We start from the raw sequence: 17460 nt of genomic DNA, 5'->3' as shown, positions 1-17460 counted from the left end.
ATCATAATGAACATGTGACATCAACTTCTCAGCAAACTATCTATTACCAAAATTTTAACCTGATGCAATAGGAACAACTAAACATTTTCGCTTTTTGGAGGAGCCAACCGCATTTTTAATTTCATTAGATTATAATTAAGAGCAGTTTAGTCATGTCAGTTACTTAATTAAAAATATCATTCTTGATGAAAAACAACTTTTGTTTAATAATTTATATAAGAAATAAGAGAAACAACACATAAATTCACTAATTAATATTACCCTTTCCATAATAGCATCTAACAATGGCATATTAGCCTCCTGTGCTTTGATTGTATGAGAGAAGAAAGCATATGTTTTGTCAGGTAAGAGTAGATCTATAGGAACAGACTTTACACCCATAACAAGGGATGCCTCAGACATGTCCTCCTGTATCGTTGCTCCAACCTTCGCATACTCCTACAAAGCAATAAATATGCATTACATTTGATTCATTAACAAACCAATCTAATTAAAATTAAACCTCAACTGAACACTTTCTCATTTTTTGTAATGCATGCACATTGAAAATCGGACTTAGGAATTCTAATGCAACCTCCTTTGTCATGTTTGTAAAGTTAATCTAGATTGGATTACATCACACAAAGGAGCAGGTTCAATAAGGCAAAAAAATTGCCCCCTTTTTCAGCTTAAATTTCAAAATAAGAATTAATGACCAGTATCACATTGAATCATAGCTAATACATTAACTAGATTGGAAATAAGCCTTTTTGTTTAGAATTTACATCCCTGTGTAAAAAGCAAAAAATCAATGAAAATGGGTCAATATCCAATGATTATTAGGCCAGGATTTTTTAATTTGTTGGTTTACGGATCCGCCAACCCGAATTTGCCGATTTCCAGAATAAAAATAAAATTGACTTTTCATACTTTTTTATTCCCGCCGACCCTAACAAATGCATTATCCCTAAAAAATAATTAAAATATTCTTTTCTTATGAAATGATTGCATTAATCACTAACAAAATTGATAACACTTTCTATAGTGAAAAAATAAAACTTCGTTTACATTTCTAAAAATAGACAAATCAATTATAACTGACCTTGAAATGTCAATTGCGCAAATAATTTTGCAAAACGAAACCTGTGTTTAAAACCTATTACACAACCAGATGCTCCGCAGGTCGTAGCTTTATACGACCGCAGAGGTTGAACCCTGAACGGTTGGGGCAAGTATGGACACAACATTCAAGCTGGATTCAGCTCTAAATTTGGATTGTGATTAAATAGTTGACACAGCATAGGTTTCTGACACAGAATGAATGTGTTCTAATGAACTTAAAATTTTTGTTTTCTCTTAGAGCAATTCACTATGCTGTTGAATATTAATCCTCTCAAAAAAATGTTTGAAGAAATTTTCTTTTTTATTTATGAAATTTCAAATGAGAAAAATTGAACCCAATTTTTTTAATCACATCCCCCTTTCCCTTATTCCAAAACTAATCTCAATTAAAATTTCTAATGGAGTTTGCAACAATAACTACTCATTTAAATACATCATAAAATATTAAGATGTAAAAAAACTGCTTGTTATCACTGAATGGTAAAGATTATTTTAATTTATCAGTTGGTAGTAAAAAGTGAATATACATTGTATATTGTATATAACAAAGATTTAAGTTGATTCTGGACAAAGAAAGATAACTCCAATTAAAAAAAAATCTTGCTATTGCACAATATTTTGCAATTAGATATTTCTTGCTTACTATTCTGGACAAAGAAAGATAACTCTAATTAAAAAAAAATTTGCTATTTCACAATATTGTGCAATTAGATATTTCTTGCCATTGCGCAATACTGTGCAATTGAAAAGACTTGCTATTGCACAATACTTAATAAAATAATTTTAGATCCTGATTTGGACCAACTTGAAAACTGGGCCCATAATAAAAAATCTAAGTACATTTTTGGATTCAGCATATCAAAGAACCCCAAGATTTCAATTTTTGTTAAAATCAGACTAAGTTTAATTTTGGACCCTTTGGACTTTAGTGTAGACCAATTTGAAAACAGGACCAAAAATGAAGAATCTACATACACAGTTAGATTTGGTATATCAAAGAACCCCATTTATTCAATTTTTGATGAAATCAAACAAAGTTTAATTTTGGACCCCGATTTGGACCAACTTGAAAACTGGGCCAATAATCAAGAATCTAAGTACATTTTTAGATTCAGCATATCAAAGAACCTAACTGATTCATTTTTTGTCAAAATCAAACTAAGTTTAATTTTGGACCCTTTGGACCTTAATGTAGACCAATTTGAAAACGGGACCAAAAGTTAAGAATCTACATACACAGTTAGATTCGGCATATCAAAGAACCCCATTTTTCAATTTTGATGAAATCAAACAAAGTTTAATTTTGGACCCTTTGGGCCCCTTATTCTGTTGGGACCAAAACTCCCAAAATCAATACCAACCTTCCTTTTATGGTCATAAACCTTGTGTTTAAATATCATAGATTTCTATTTACTTATACTAACGTTATGGTGCGAAAACCAAGAAAAATGCTTATTTGGGTCCCTTTTTGGCCCCTAATTCCTAAACTGTTGGGACCTAAACTCCCAAAATCAATACCAACCTTCCTTTTGTAGTCATTAACATTGTGTTTAAATTTCATTGATTTCTATTTACTTAAACTAAAGTTATTGTGCGAAAACCAAGAATAATGCTTATTTGGGCCCTTTTTTGGCCCCTAATTCCTAAACTGTTGAAACCAAAACTCCCAAAATCAATCCCAACCGTTCTTTTGTGGTCATAAACCTTGTGTCAAAATTTCATAGATTTCTATTAACTTAAACTAAAGTTATAGTGCGAAAACCAAGAAAATGCTTATTTGGGCCCTTTTTGGCCCCTAATTCCTAACATGTTGGGACCAAAACTCCCAAAATCAATACCAACCTTCCTTTTGTGGTCATAAACCTTGTGTTAAAATTTCATAGATTTCCATTCACTTTTACTAAAGTTAGAGTGCAAAAACTAAAAGTATTCGGACGACGACGATGACGCAGACGACGACGCCAACGTGATAGCAATATACGACGAAAAATTTTTCAAATTTTGCGGTCGTATAATAAGTTCGTTTCCCGTATTTGTCATCAGTCCGTAAGATGCATCATCTGATAGAAATAGACGTCCAAATGTGGACAGGTAGAAGACATCAAGTTAAATTACTGAATACAAGCATTAGCCTTTCAAAAAGGGCTAGTCGACTCTTAGCTGAGGAATATGGAAAGTGCTCTAGCCTCTCGCTTTGTAGATTAATTCATTTACTAGAATAGCCACGTGCATCAATCAACAAATTTTACCACACACGTTATGAAGTAGTATATATCATTTAACGTTGTTAACTTGTTTACGAAACTCCAGAAGATTCGACTATTTATAGATAGAAGTTACCTGTGTACCAATATCATGAATATGCATGATTAATGACCAGGCAAAATCTAATTGCTAAAATAGAAAGGACAAATCCGATACTCTACTGGATTGAAGGACATTTACTAGGTTTGGATTGTCCTAACCAATCAATAAACTTTGATTATTCACGTCTCGTAATATCTTCCCATCAGGTAACAAGAAAAATGCAGGACAACAGATTAACCCGTTTTTCTCGTGGACGAGTCTGTTTGACACGTGTGTTGAAACTTATTTTCGTACGACGTTTTTACATTTTTTTTTCTTTATCAGTTTTTGTGCTTGAATATCATAATTCAAAATAAGTTTTCTGGAATTGATTAAGAGCTACGAGAACACAGGCACTTGTTTCTGTCAATGTGGTGTTTACTATCCATACCAGTACAAAAAAAACACTGTTTTTGTACTGGTATGGATAGTAAACACCACATTGACAGATACAAGTGCCTGTGTACGCGAATCTGTTTTTCTTGTTTGTGAAATGACGATTTAATTTCGTCTTTGTCCGTGCACCCCCTTTTTTTACGGGAAATTATTAGAATGTCATGGAATGTTTATGACAGCTGAGCAATAAAATTTCATCGAACTAAAATCTAAGAAATGATGACAAAATAGCATAACAAACATATTGTTAGAAAGATATTTATTTTGCATATTTTTCTGTCTTGAAAGATTTTTTTTTTTTTCCCGACCGACCGACCCGACTTTTTCATGGGGAAAATCCGTAAACCAACAAATTAAAAAAAACTGGCATTAGACAGGAAACATAGAGCGCATACGTAGACTAAAAATATCTTTGAAAATAAAGTTTGTAATGACATTTTACATGTCTAACTTGAATATTTAGATTGTCAACGCCTGCGCTTTATGTTTCCTGGTCCTAAATTTGGCTAAAATCTGTCAGATTTTGTCAAATTTTGCCAAATGTCTTATTTTGACCTACTTTCGATGTAAAAATCAACGCCTTAGAACATGTAGAATAAAACTTTGACAGAAATAGTTATATTTAACACATGTCTTTAAGTCATTTTTAAACATTGTTCATCTTGTAACATTAAACTTCATAATCGGGGCCAAATATGACCCTTACCGAACTTATACTCTTTTTCATTGCATCAATTCAAAATTAATGCTATTAAAACCTATGTGCAAGCACAGACGACGAATGCCAGATTTGAAATGTATGATTTGATGTCAGTTTCATTAGAATGGAGATAACAATTTTATATGTAACTTTTATCATGACAATTGTTTATAATAGAAAAGTAAAAACATATGTTTGTAGTTTTAAAAAAGAATTATTTCCAATATTATACATGTACCTGCATATTATAAGCCCTCCTGTTTGATGGTTGAACTATTACTTTAATACCATCTTTCACCAGCTTTCTAACATGTTTAGGTGCCAGTGGTGCTCTCCTTTCCCATACATTAATTGTCTCTCTCCTGATAGCGAGAACACCAGGTAATCCGGAAGACATTGCTCTCCGGGTAAACAAACAGCCATTTTGCTTCAGAATCTGCTTGCACAATGGCTGAGATTGCGTCCTCCACATTCTAGCTCAAACTTTCCTTTTTTCTAATAAAGAGGGTTAAATGTATACATGTATGCATTGTAAATAAAGACTACCGGTATCTTACATTTGTATATTTATCCTGTAAACATTTCTAGACAAAGTACCAGAATTGTACATGCATAAAAAATCAAAGAGTAGAATGCTCTGAGGGATACGATTGCCATTGTTTTTATTGACACATGTACAATGTATATTTGAAGCTAGATAATATTATTTTCAAAACTAATTCAACTGCACATGTAAAATGTAATTTACGTAATATAAATAGTTACAAAATAGCCAATGATTTAAATGATGCATATGATTTAAAATTATGCAACAACAATAACCCTCAATAGCAGACATACAAAGAAAGGATCCCATGAGTTTTAAATTATTCAATTGAGTGGGGAATCCAGAGCAACCATTCAATCTATATATAGCTAATACCCCTCGAAGTTCAGAAAACTATACGCATGCGCAAAATTACATAAACAAACCCTGAAGCAAGAACGTATAATAAATTTTAATTAAACGACCTAGATGGTTCTCTATTTCTTTATGGAAGTACAATATAAAGTATCAGTGTCATAACGGTGACATATAAGAAAAACTCCACTTCAGTTCTTATATGACAAAAATAGATTTATCAAAATTCAGAGAACTCTTACATTTTTATCAAAACTGGGGACTTCCCTCTGTCGTGTTTTCTAAATTTATAAAAACACTAAATATAAATACTGCTCAATTCTGATTTTCCGTGTTGTTAAAAACATGCATATAAGTAAAGGGAAATATCAAACATGAAGATTTTGAAAAGAACATTATAGGAAAGTTGTTTAAGTTCAATCCCTTTGTTTGTTTTTTCCTTTTAAAGCAAGACAATCATAAGAATCTGAGATGTTCTTTAATCTTTAGAATAAAACGGTTGACGTGAGGTCATTATCCTGAGCCACTAGTATAAGTCTACAGATTGCTTGAAAGCAATCGTATCCCAAAAACTACATGCAATTTAAAGGAAACATGTGGTATACATATCATGTGTATATTTAAATCAATTAGACAGCAACCAAACAACATGCCACATATTCAATATCAACACAAGGTCTTCAACAATGGATACACAAGCCTAGATAAGGTTATATGGACCAAAAATCTAATTAAGTTACATGTATGTTTTTCACTAAAAATGTGAAGTGTATTTTCCGGGATATGCTGAATGATGTTGAAATGTAACGTGATAACGTTACAGAAAGGTATGCAATAATAATCGGAAGAAGATGATAACGAAAGTCATATTTCACAATTCTAAGACATTTCTTCAAATTTAAGGAAAAAATATTTGAACAAATGACTTTTATATCAACATGATCGAGGGGTACAATTAAACTGTTATTTTCCAAAAGAATTTGATAAATATTATACATTTATTTCCCGTGCCTGAGGGAGATATGAAGATTTGTTCACCCAAGAATATTCATATTTCACGAGGGCTCTGCCCGAGGGAATTATCATATTTCGAGGGTGAACAAATCTTCATATCTCCCGAGGCCAAGGGAAATGAATGTTTTATTCCACTGCCTAAGCTTTGTATACTATCTAAACTTCAAATATTAGTTTGAATACCGGCATTTTTCTTATCTGCTTGTTTTTATAACTAAACACACATACATATTGATAAACAGCATGGCAAAGCTACCCTAGCCTTATAATTATTTAGACCAGTAACCTTCATAATTATTTGGACTAACCTTTTACTAGTTTTAGTTAAAAAGAAATTGCAGGTATTTTGTGGAATTTCTTTGAAACCTTAAATAGCTAATAGCTCTAGCTGTAAATTATTAATGTCTGAACAGATACCATAATCAGAAACTTAATCTGAGCTATAAAACAGCTGATAAACTGATAAAAAAAAACATGAACAAAGGTGCAAATTTACCTCATTTGTTTGAAGTTGACTCAATCAGCTCAATCAAAAAGATTAATTTGTGTCAAAAAATTTACCTGACAAAGAATTTTTGGAGTCTTTATGGAATGATTAAAGTGCACAAACAAAATCTCAGAAACATGATCAGATTAGCTAAATTTAGTGCATAAATATCCGTAAACCAGTTCAAGGTCACAATTTTGTAAGACATGTTTTGAATAAAACCTGAGCCAAGGTGAAAGGTAAGAATTTCTTGTTCTTGTATTTTTCAAATGAAAACAAATACCATAAACTTATATTAAAATAATATCACTAATGCGTCTTTCTACCTGAGTTTATGCTGTTTTCCTATACAACAGTTCCAGACTGTTTGTTGATATTTTTCAGCGAGGTGGGACAAAACTAACCAATCGAAACGTCGACCTATTTTTCACCCAACGAAAATTGTCAAAAGCAACACACCTTCCGAGAGGTCAAGGACGTTTTACATAGAGTTATCTTCCCGGAGGTAGGGTTGGAAATCCGGCATTATTGTCTCCCTTACTGGTATGCATGTCAACATTATAAACATTGCACCGACTTGCACCATTGAAAGACATCAAATGTATTTGTTTTGAATCATTTGCTGATATCAGTTATATGATTATCAAAGTTACCCTTCTGTAAACCCCAACAGTTTTAAGTCTGACCCCAATTGTGCCATTATAAATTTATCAACTTGTCATATACATGTATGACATTTTTGTTATGTCCTGATTTTTTGTAATTTTGCATTTTATGTGGATATGCACATGCTTGCCTTGCTGAATACACTCCGGTCTGGTTTCCTGAATTTTATTTTATTAGAACTATCTTTAGTTCAACCATTGATAATGATTGCCAGATAATGGCAGCTTGGATGAAAAGGGGAGGGTCACGGCTCTTGGTATGGTGTGGACAAAAATACCTTGATATTACTATTGCAGACCGTTGCATTTACTGCACATCTGTAGACAAAGCATTTTATCAGCTCACACTAGGGACGCTATTAAGTCTTATTTGTTGACAACAAAAAATCAAGGCAAGAAATTTGTTCCTAGACCACTTAAAAGGCACTACTGAATGGCACTATGTTTATTATTAAATTAAAGTTGGTTGGACATTGCAATAAAGGCTCCACCTTGATTCTGAATATTTGTTTAACATGACAGGGGAGAGCTTTCTTAATAACACTGGAATCCTTTGCTTTTCTGATAGGTAGATAATCATGATAATGTTTGTAATAAATATATACATGTATAATATGGATCAAAATTTAAAGTTGAAAAATAAAAGAAAAGAAAAACTGCTGAATGCACTTACATGTAACTTTTCAAACTACAGGGTTGAAATGTAATTGGTGTCAGTATAGAAATTAAACTGTGAATCTAAAGTGTGTAAACAAGGACATTATACAGTATGCCCCTATGTTTTGGGTCTCATTGGGGTCTAAGCGTGATGTGGGATTGCCAATTTTTTTCTAAGCGTGACATGTGAAAGTCAAATTATTGTGCTGTGAAAACAGTAAGCGGGATTTGGCATCAGAACCCCCCAATGAGACGCCCTATGTTTTTATTGTTGCAAAAGATGGGTCTGCATTTGTTCTTAAATAATTGATATGTAAAAGCTTCTGATTTCTAAATGTAAATCCTTAAGCATACATTATTTAGTAGGAAATTACAACCATTTTTAATTTACCATACTACATGCATCTATTATTTTGAAAAATTTTAATATTACTTTCTTTATTACTATCAATTATATAAATGCATGTAAACAGAAGACTTTTTGTTTATAAAAATATATACTCATATCATGGCATTATCACAAATACATGAGACAGTTATAAAGATTATACTAAGCCTAAAATAAAATATTGTTTGTTTCCCCGATCCCGACCGACCCTGCAAAAACAGTGCTACTCATAAAATTTTATTGACGAATTTAAGTTAAATATTATTTTATTCATTTCCGATTTTCAGGCTTGCAGGATTGTCCAATGTTGTTCAAGCTTTTTGGAAAAAATAAAATTATTTCCCTACCTTCCGACCCACACCTGGCTTGGCAGGGTCGGGATTGGGGAAACAAACAATATATTAATTTAGGCCCTATAATTTATGTTTTTAGAATCATAGAAAAAAGTGTTTAGTTCATAATGGCAGGAGGAACATTTACTTGGGAGACATGGAAGAGAATGTTTAACAGTCGAGTATTTGCCTTGCCGTTACTTCACGGTGATAACATGTACATCATAGGCGGATGTGACCAGATGGGCAAACCTATAACGGCTTTTGAAATGTATGAAACAAAAAAGAGAAAATGGCATAATCTGCCCGAGATGCCAACAGCCAGAGCATCACCAGCAGCTGCCATACTTGGAGATAAAATTATTGTTATTGGAGGAGTTGGAGAGGGACAAAACCCTGTAAATGCTGTTGAAATGTATAACATAAAGGCTAAAAAATGGGAGAAGATGGAACCACTGTCAGAAGCTTTACTTGGGTTATCAAGTGTTGTTAGAGGTAAAATAAAGATGGAAATTGCAATTGCAATTGTTTCTTATGCTTAATTGGTGTTGAAAAGCAAAAGATTTTGTCAACGTTCACAAATAACTCTTATCTTCAACCTAATTGAGTTGCAACAAGCAAAATTATATATGAAAATCTCTACTAAGTCAGTCTGTTTTATTTTACAAATGCATAAATACATAAACTTGAAACCCTTTTTTATCTTGAATTAATGAACTAATTGGTACTAAAAGTAAAAGGGGCCCTTTCCCAACATTCTCCTTTCAAAAATCTATTACTTGATATATTTTATTGCATGGCTTTGTACAAATAACGATGAATTCAACAATGTTAACAGGTAAACTAATGTTTAATGATGACCCATTACAATTATTTATTCCAGACAACAAAATTATAGTTTGTGGTGGCATGGGATCAGATACAAACCCCAAAGACACCCTGTGTGCATATGATGTAGAAACAAACACATGGAAACAAATGAAAGGAATGCCCACAGCTAGATATGCTACATATTCATTTCTTGTCAATGAAAAGTTGTATGTTTGTGGTAAGTGGATCAATGATGGTCTCCACTAGAGTTGTTAGGGTATGTTATAATTGTTGAGCCTTCGTCTTTTGTTGAAAAAGTGAGACATAGCTATCCTACATTCCATCGACGGTGGCATCCACAAATATTCAATCTGTGGTTAAAGGTTTTGAAATTTGAATAACTTTCTTAAAATATCCTTGATTTCTACCAAACTTGGACAGCAGCTTGTTTATGATCAGTCCAGTCAATCTAGCATAAATTTGACCCTAACCTTGAAGTAATTGCAACATAAGATTTTTAAGTTTTAATCTTTAACATTATACCCCAAATATACACAGCAAAAAGTCCCATAAAATTTAACTTCAGGAAAACTAAAAAATCACAATTTTAAAATATCCTATGGAGATTTGCATTGATATGGGAGATAACTCTGCAAAAAAGACAGATCATTAATAAATCATACAAAAATTTTAACTTTTCCGCTTTTATTCAACAGAATGTATTGATTCTTGATATTTTAGCAGCCTTTAAGTATAACAAACAACTCTAGTCTAAAGGCGTTTTCATATCTTTTATCAAGCTACAAGGTAAAGAGTCTCAAATTGAATGAAACTAATTGAGAATATCTTCTTCTTTTGTGGTTTAAAGTTTCCTTAAACAAGGTAGATGCTGAACAAATATAATTTACAGATATTAACAATACCAAATATTCACATTTTTTTTTCAAAATGGTCATAAAGCCATAAATTTGCAATTTCTTTAAAGGAAAATGTGCAAAAAATACACATAACACTGAGGTTTTGTTCGTTTCATGAGCAGAAGATTATATTATAGTCAAATATGAACTTATAACCCCATCAAAGTTATCTCCCTTTTCAATGTTAATTTGATAAGAAATTAAAAATTCTGATTTTGAGTTTCATCAGGTTAAATTTAAGAATACTTTTTTTCTGTGTATATTAGGGGCATAATGCTTTAGATTAGAACTAAAACATTTTCTACTGCAATTAGTTTGAGGTTCAAACTTAGTTTGACTGGACTATCCATAATTAAATTTTGTAAAAAGAAATCCTGTTTTTCTGTAAGTTACTTAATTATGTACATAGTTTTCCTCCAGTTAACATTACATACAATCTGCAGTTAAAAGTTCCCAAAACTTTTATTAGCTTTATAAAGTAGGCGACACACAGGGTTCCCTGGAACCCTTACAAATTTTTTAAGATAAATATTGATAGGTTTAAACTTTCAAGTTAAAGATTCAATAGTGAATACATAAATATTGGTATGCATTTTTATCACTTTGATAGTTACATCATTTGCACCTGTTTTCATATATAAGTGTTGATGCAATTTTTTCTTTGATTGCTTTTCAGGTGGAAGACAAGGAAAGTTACCTAACACAGCTTTAGAATGTTATGATTTTACTGAAGATAAATGGGAGAAGTTACCAGATGTTCCGAGTAAGAGGGTGTTTGCTATGTATACTGCTTCAGATAAACATATATTCAGTATGGGAGGATTAAAACAACCAGCCACAGAGGGGTTCTCAGATGCTTGTGAAGTTTTTGACACAGAGAAAAGTAAGCTTTTTATGGTTTATGAATAACTAGTTTTTTTTGGCACTCATGAGTGATTTCCCTTTGTAATATGGCTTTTGAGAGGTAAGTTGTGTTATATTTACAAATGTAAAAAGTCAGTACAAGATAGTAAACCAGTGTATGTGGTACATGTATTATTAAAGACACCCTTGTAGATTTCAACTAAGAGCAGGCTAAGGCCACTACAAGGCAGCACTCGCACCCACAAAGTTGAAATACGTGTTTCCCAATCCACTATAAATAAATATTTTTAAACTAACATGTATTATTTTGAACAATTAATTCTAAATTCAACAATAAACAAAAAATATTTCATATCATTTATTAGATGAAAGAATATCAATATAGAGCACTACAAATATAACATATAACAAGCACATATAAGCGCTGTAACAAGAACAAGAATGATTTTTAACTGTCTCTGGAAAGGCAACAGAAGTCTTCGGTCAATGACTGTACTGTGGTGTCGTTGTCAAGTTGTCTGGTACTTGGTGACAACTCTGTGTTGATAGATCTTGATGGAGATGAGCTTGCAGATTTCATGATCAGGGTAGACAACTGTTGGATTTGGTTCCATTTCTTCTCTTTGTACTGGTTATACATTTTACGAATACCAACAGTGGTTGACTTTTGGGTCTTGAGGCGAAGTCTGTAAGAATGGCATCCATTGATGTCTGCTGAAAACAAGTGGCTGTCAAGTTGTTGTATCCTGCATTCTGTAATAGAAAAGAATATATGAGAAGTTAGTTGCTTTTAAAAGTAATTATGTTTCAAATTGGTTACAGTGCTCTTAACTTGATTAACAAAATCATTTTGTATTTTAATCAATGAAGTTAAAATAAGATTATTCTCACAAATTTAGGAAATAAGATTAAAGAATTTATTGTTATTTATTATACTTGTAACTTTTTATTCAGTTGTGAAAATACAAAAAAATTAACTCTATAAGAAAATATTGAATTAATACCAAGATAATAGTAAATAAATAATTACCTAATAAGTTCAGTTGGGTAACTGCTTGGTCATGTGACATCAGTAGGGTTTTCAGTTGCTGAGCATAGTAAACAATGCTAGTGTACTCCATTGTCTTGTAAGCTACTTTTTATGGTTTGAATGAGAGATTCTAAGGTAATGAATGTTGTGATTTTCCTCCATAGTGGATCTGTATATATATTGTACTATTTACTCAAAATTATGTTGGCTTCATGTAATGTAAAATGTGCTCACCATTACACCAAAGTTCAAAGGTGTTTTAATACTTTTTTGTCTTTAATCAATTAATAATTGAAGATCAAAAGAGCTAATCAAAGATCAAAAGGCATTTAGGTTTTTAAGTTTTAATAATCAAAGGTAAAAATATTTGATTATAATTTGTCAACTAATCATGATAGATTATCAATTGATTAATTAATTGATTAAGTAATAATTAATTATACTATACATTACTGTTACTTTTATTTTAAACCTTTTACCAATTGCAGAATTTACTTATTGATTATATATCAAAAGATGATAAATTTAATATTCAAAAATTATATCATTTCATAGATGTTCTTTTTTTTTATTTTGTTGTATCTAGCTTAAATCTTCTTTAATTCATCCCCATTTTTGTATGCTCCCACCTTCTTTTTTGGTCTGTGCATCCTTCAACAGGTTCTTTCATCTGTCTGTCCTGCTTCAGGTCAAGTTTTTGGTCAAGGTATTTTTTTATGAAGTTGAAGTCCAATCAACTTGAAACTTAGTACTCATGTTCCTTATGATATGATCTTTCTGATTGTAATGTCAAATTAGAGTTTTGACCGAAATTTCACCGTCCACTGAACAAAGAAAATGATGCAAGTAGGGCTACTGTATACTCTGGAGACATTGTTTATTTGTACCAGTATTTTACTTACAATTTGACTTAGTTTTTCTGCCAGTCAATTTTACATTCACTCAAAGTCTATGGGTTTAGTTTTTTAAATTTTAGTGGCTTTCTTAAACTATCCTGGATTTCTACCAAACTCTTGTTTTTGATCATAAGATAGTGTTTAGAAGTAAATTTATGTATTTTTTTCACACATTTCTAACGTTTTATTTCATTAATTGTAAATCTATTACCAGTATGTGCATTTCCCTACAGACAACAGAAAAAGTAACTAAGACACTGAGTTCAGGGGAACCCTTTCAATTTTTTCTATATTTTAAATCAAAACATATATTATACAATTACAGAAGAGTGGAAGATAGGAGCTAGTATGCCAACAAAGAGGGCAGATTTCGCTATTGGTGTGTTAGGAGGGAAAGTAGTATGTGCTGGTGGATTAGGTAAGTTGTTATTTAGTACATATTGTGATGTAAGAGAATATAGCGATGAGTGCTGTCAGATCAAACATGCAATATTTCAATTTTTATACTGTGGATTCATTAATGATTGTTATTTGTGGGATAAAATTGAGAATGGAAATGGGGAATGTGTCAAAGAGACAACCTGACCATAGAACAGACAACAGCAGAAGGTCACCAATAGGTCTTCAATGCAGCGAGAAACTCCCGCACCAATTTTTCGTTAATTTTGTGGTTCCCTGGGAACTACAAATTCAAATATTCAAGAGTAACAGATTTTTGTTAGGAATTAATGCAGACTTAAACCTTTTGAAAAGTCAAATATCCATGAAAACCGAAAGTTTTCCTCAATCTTGGTACCGGCAAAAATAAATGAATTCACAGTTGCTGAACTGATTAGATTCTATTTGGAGAGGTTCCACATTTAAATTAATGAATGAATGAATGACATACAGAAGACAAATAGTAATAATTTGTTAAAAATTTAAAAACAATTTGGGACAACATCATCCCTGAATGGGACAGTATGACCTAATGAACATGAAGCTCTCATTTTATACAGATCTTTTTTTGGTGACGGTAAGGAAACATTATATGTCTCCAAATTGTTCTGATACTGTTCCAGAATTTTTTTTCCTTCCATCACAGAAAAATTCATGTGGTTAAGGAGTCATATCTCCCAGTTCGGCCATATATGTGCAATTGTTTCTCCATATGAAGTAATGGTAACGTTTTCTTCTGTAGCTCAGTCTCTATTGTAAACTTGTTGAAAATTTACATTTTGCTTGACTGTTTGAGTGCTGGATTTTCTTGCTGTGTTGAGGACCCTACTTGGGCTGTTTTCTGCTCTTTGGTCGGGTTGTTGTCTGTTTGACACATTCCCTATAAGCATTCTCAATTTGGTTTAAAATAATTTTCTTCAAATACATGGCTATAGAAGCATTTCTGCCATGTGTGAAGAAATGGTGCTATGATGATTGGGACTGCTATCCAACAATGCAATGTTCTAACAATTAAAGAAGACCTGTCATTGTATTCAAGAGGCTCATGTTGTTGGAATATGATTGTTGTGATAAAGGTTTGCTCATTAGCAAATTATGGCTGTCTACACTACAAACTAAACCAAGCTAAGACTTGAACTGGATTTATACCCTAATATTTTTCTAAGTAGGGTTTCAGAATGACTTTTTTGTACATTTATGACCTTTCAATAACCAAAAAGGTTTACTCTCTTTTAAAATGTACTAACATTCTAGGTGACCAATGCAGGCTCATTAGAGTTGTGGATAATATAATCATTATAATAGTATGAGGTCCAAATTTTCAGAAACCAAAATTTATTTCCACAATTTTTGGCATATATATAAATTGATAAAATCATTATTTTTCAGGTGGACCAGGCAAACCACTTGAAACGGTAGAAGTTTATGATTGGGAACATGACAATTGGACTAAAATCAAAGATATGCCGACTACACATTGTTCCTGTGCCTATATTTTAAAAGACGATAAATTGGCCGTTATAGGAGGTCTATCTACTACAGGACCTAGTTCTTGTACTGAAGCACTCAACTTTAGGCCAGATAGATAATCATGTTAAATGATAGGATTTTCAATTTCTGCAATGACTATTTTACTTGATCAAATGTTTTACATTTTAAATCCAATTTGGATATACTGCATAAAGTCATGATAGCCTAGGAGATATTTGTGGAGTTTCATGAAAACTGTTCAAAAGAAATCAGTAATAAGATATTTTCTGCTTGATTGTTGTATGACTATAGACTTCTATTATAAATTCAAGCAAATACCAGTACCATTATTAGTTACCATGGCATGTCAATTTTTCAGATCTAGAACCTAAATTTTGACAATGCTTCAGACTTTGTTTGCAGTAGCATGTCCATAGTGTAACATTTACAAGGAGACTTGACAATTTTTTCCCCAAAATGTTTATTTATACATAACTACCCAAAAAATACTTCTATAGCAGTTTAAGTGTCAAATTAATATTTTAAATATGTATGTTAATGTATTGCAACTGATTGCAATATGCATATTTCAGTCCCAGAAATCACTCAGAAAGAGAGTGGACAGTCAATTATGAAGTTTTTGCATTAATTCTTATTTACAGTATTGTAAAGTGGACAATTTCACTATGAGTTTAATTTTGCTTATTTAACAATTAGATAGATTTGCAAAAAATATCAACCTCGGAAAGTTTAGCTTTAAGGCAGATAATAATTTTTAAACAAGAAAAACATGATCTTAAAACTGGAGCATGTTTGGCATTTTGAATCACACCATTTGAAACGCAAAAATAAACTGCTTTGCAGAATTTTATTGTTGTAAAAGATGAACTGTGATGAAATATTACATCACCTTTTTGTTTGAATATAAATTTTTAGGCATGTCAATTAAAACTATATCTTTCATATGTTCCTTGTTGTTTATTTAAAAGAATAATATAATATATTTTTATTATTTATCCATCAATACCTCTATTATTTATATTTACTGTATTTTTCTATATTGCATCATATCAATAAAATTCTGAACTATAATAATTATGCATGAATGAAAAACTTGTTTTCCATTGTAAGAATATTTTAGAATAAAAAAAGTGCAATATATTTCTGGAGTATATTACGAAAAATATTTAAACATTACATCTAACCAATATCTATGCATTATGTATTTTAACTTACCTTAATATATCCTTATTTTAAAGTGCATGTGTAAATACTATCAAGGACATGTCATTTATCTATGTCATGTTTTTCTGTTGAATAAATTATTTGTTAACAGTATTTGCATATATTTTTGCATTATAAGCACATTATTTTACAGCAATCTTACATTTGGTATTAATCACAATATTTTGTTAATAATATTTTTGAATTTTAACTCTTTTTTAAATAAACTGAATCAAGATTTTTTTATTTCTTTTTTATAATTTAAAATTTTAAACTTAACCATTTAAAAACACAAAAATTATTATTACCCTTATTTCAAAATGCTGGACTCTTTATAGTTAAAATGACTTTTCTTTATTTCAGTTAAAAATCTGAATAATAAAAGGGTTTAAAGATAACTTTTTATTTTTTTCATTATATACTGAAAATTTCTAGAAAATTTACTAGAAAACTTTGGTTATAGCCTGGGTAAAAAAAAACACTCAATAAGTGCAAGAACACAACTTGGCTAACGTTCTCATAGGCATAGATTCAGGATTCAGTGGCGGATCCAGAGGGGGTTTCGGAGGTTGGAACCTCTCCTTTTTTTGCACGGTCAATGCATTTCAATGGGGAAATATAGTTTGAGCCCCCTGGGTTGGGACCCCCTTTAAAAAATGAATGGATCCGCCCCTGGGATTTATATTTTTTTGATAAGATGTCAGCTTTTCACAGGAATAATGTGTTCTGTTTAATTCAGTGCCATTTACCAGTAGTATTATCTTTATTGTAGACTTCCCTTTTCTTATTGGAACTTACTTAAACTTTCAGTTCAATATAAAGCA

The 17460-nt window shown here is 31.5% G+C and overlaps 3 protein-coding genes across 6 annotated transcripts in view; 1 reads left to right on the top strand and 2 right to left on the bottom strand.

Moving 5' to 3' along the window:
• Positions 1-7417, bottom strand: part of LOC143073428 (alpha-aminoadipic semialdehyde synthase, mitochondrial-like) — a 39633-nt gene extending 32216 nt beyond the window's left edge. Inside the window, exons 1-3 of one of the 2 annotated variants that reach the window (XM_076248977.1) lie at positions 7272-7417; positions 4782-5038; positions 262-438 (exon numbers count right to left, since the gene is read on the bottom strand). In XM_076248977.1, the coding sequence (XP_076105092.1) occupies positions 262-438; positions 4782-5015 (411 nt within the window). In that variant the 5' untranslated portion in view covers positions 5016-5038; positions 7272-7417. Of the gene's footprint in view, positions 1-261; positions 439-4781; positions 5039-7019; positions 7091-7271 lie in introns of those variants that run through there. The other variant, XM_076248984.1, reaches the window with a different exon arrangement.
• Positions 7042-16375, top strand: LOC143073442 (uncharacterized). 3 transcript variants are annotated; one of them, XM_076249013.1, is made up of 6 exons: positions 7042-7184; positions 9088-9482; positions 9871-10035; positions 11391-11597; positions 13830-13922; positions 15332-16375. In XM_076249013.1, the coding sequence occupies exons 2-6, from the start codon at positions 9116-9118 to the stop codon at positions 15529-15531; spliced, it is 1032 nt and encodes a 343-aa protein (XP_076105128.1). In that variant the 5' UTR covers positions 7042-7184; positions 9088-9115; the 3' UTR covers positions 15532-16375. The 3 variants fall into 3 exon arrangements, with proteins under 3 accessions (XP_076105128.1, XP_076105121.1, XP_076105111.1); XM_076249006.1 differs by lacking the exon at positions 7042-7184 and adding an exon at positions 7392-7488; XM_076248996.1 differs by lacking the exon at positions 7042-7184 and adding an exon at positions 7458-7546.
• LOC143073461 (uncharacterized) lies at positions 11922-12781 on the bottom strand. The gene is made up of 2 exons (XM_076249025.1): positions 12609-12781; positions 11922-12331 (listed from the first exon to the last, which is right to left on the bottom strand). The coding sequence occupies exons 1-2, from the start codon at positions 12697-12699 to the stop codon at positions 12027-12029; spliced, it is 396 nt and encodes a 131-aa protein (XP_076105140.1). The 5' UTR covers positions 12700-12781; the 3' UTR covers positions 11922-12026.
• Positions 16376-17460: the final 1085 nt, after the last annotated feature.

Source organism: Mytilus galloprovincialis, chromosome 1 (assembly GCF_965363235.1).
Source record: "Mytilus galloprovincialis chromosome 1, xbMytGall1.hap1.1, whole genome shotgun sequence".
NCBI lineage: Eukaryota > Metazoa > Mollusca > Bivalvia > Mytilida > Mytilidae > Mytilus > Mytilus galloprovincialis.
Note: the sequence above shows the minus strand (reverse complement) of the source record. Positions and strands in the feature narration are given on the sequence as shown.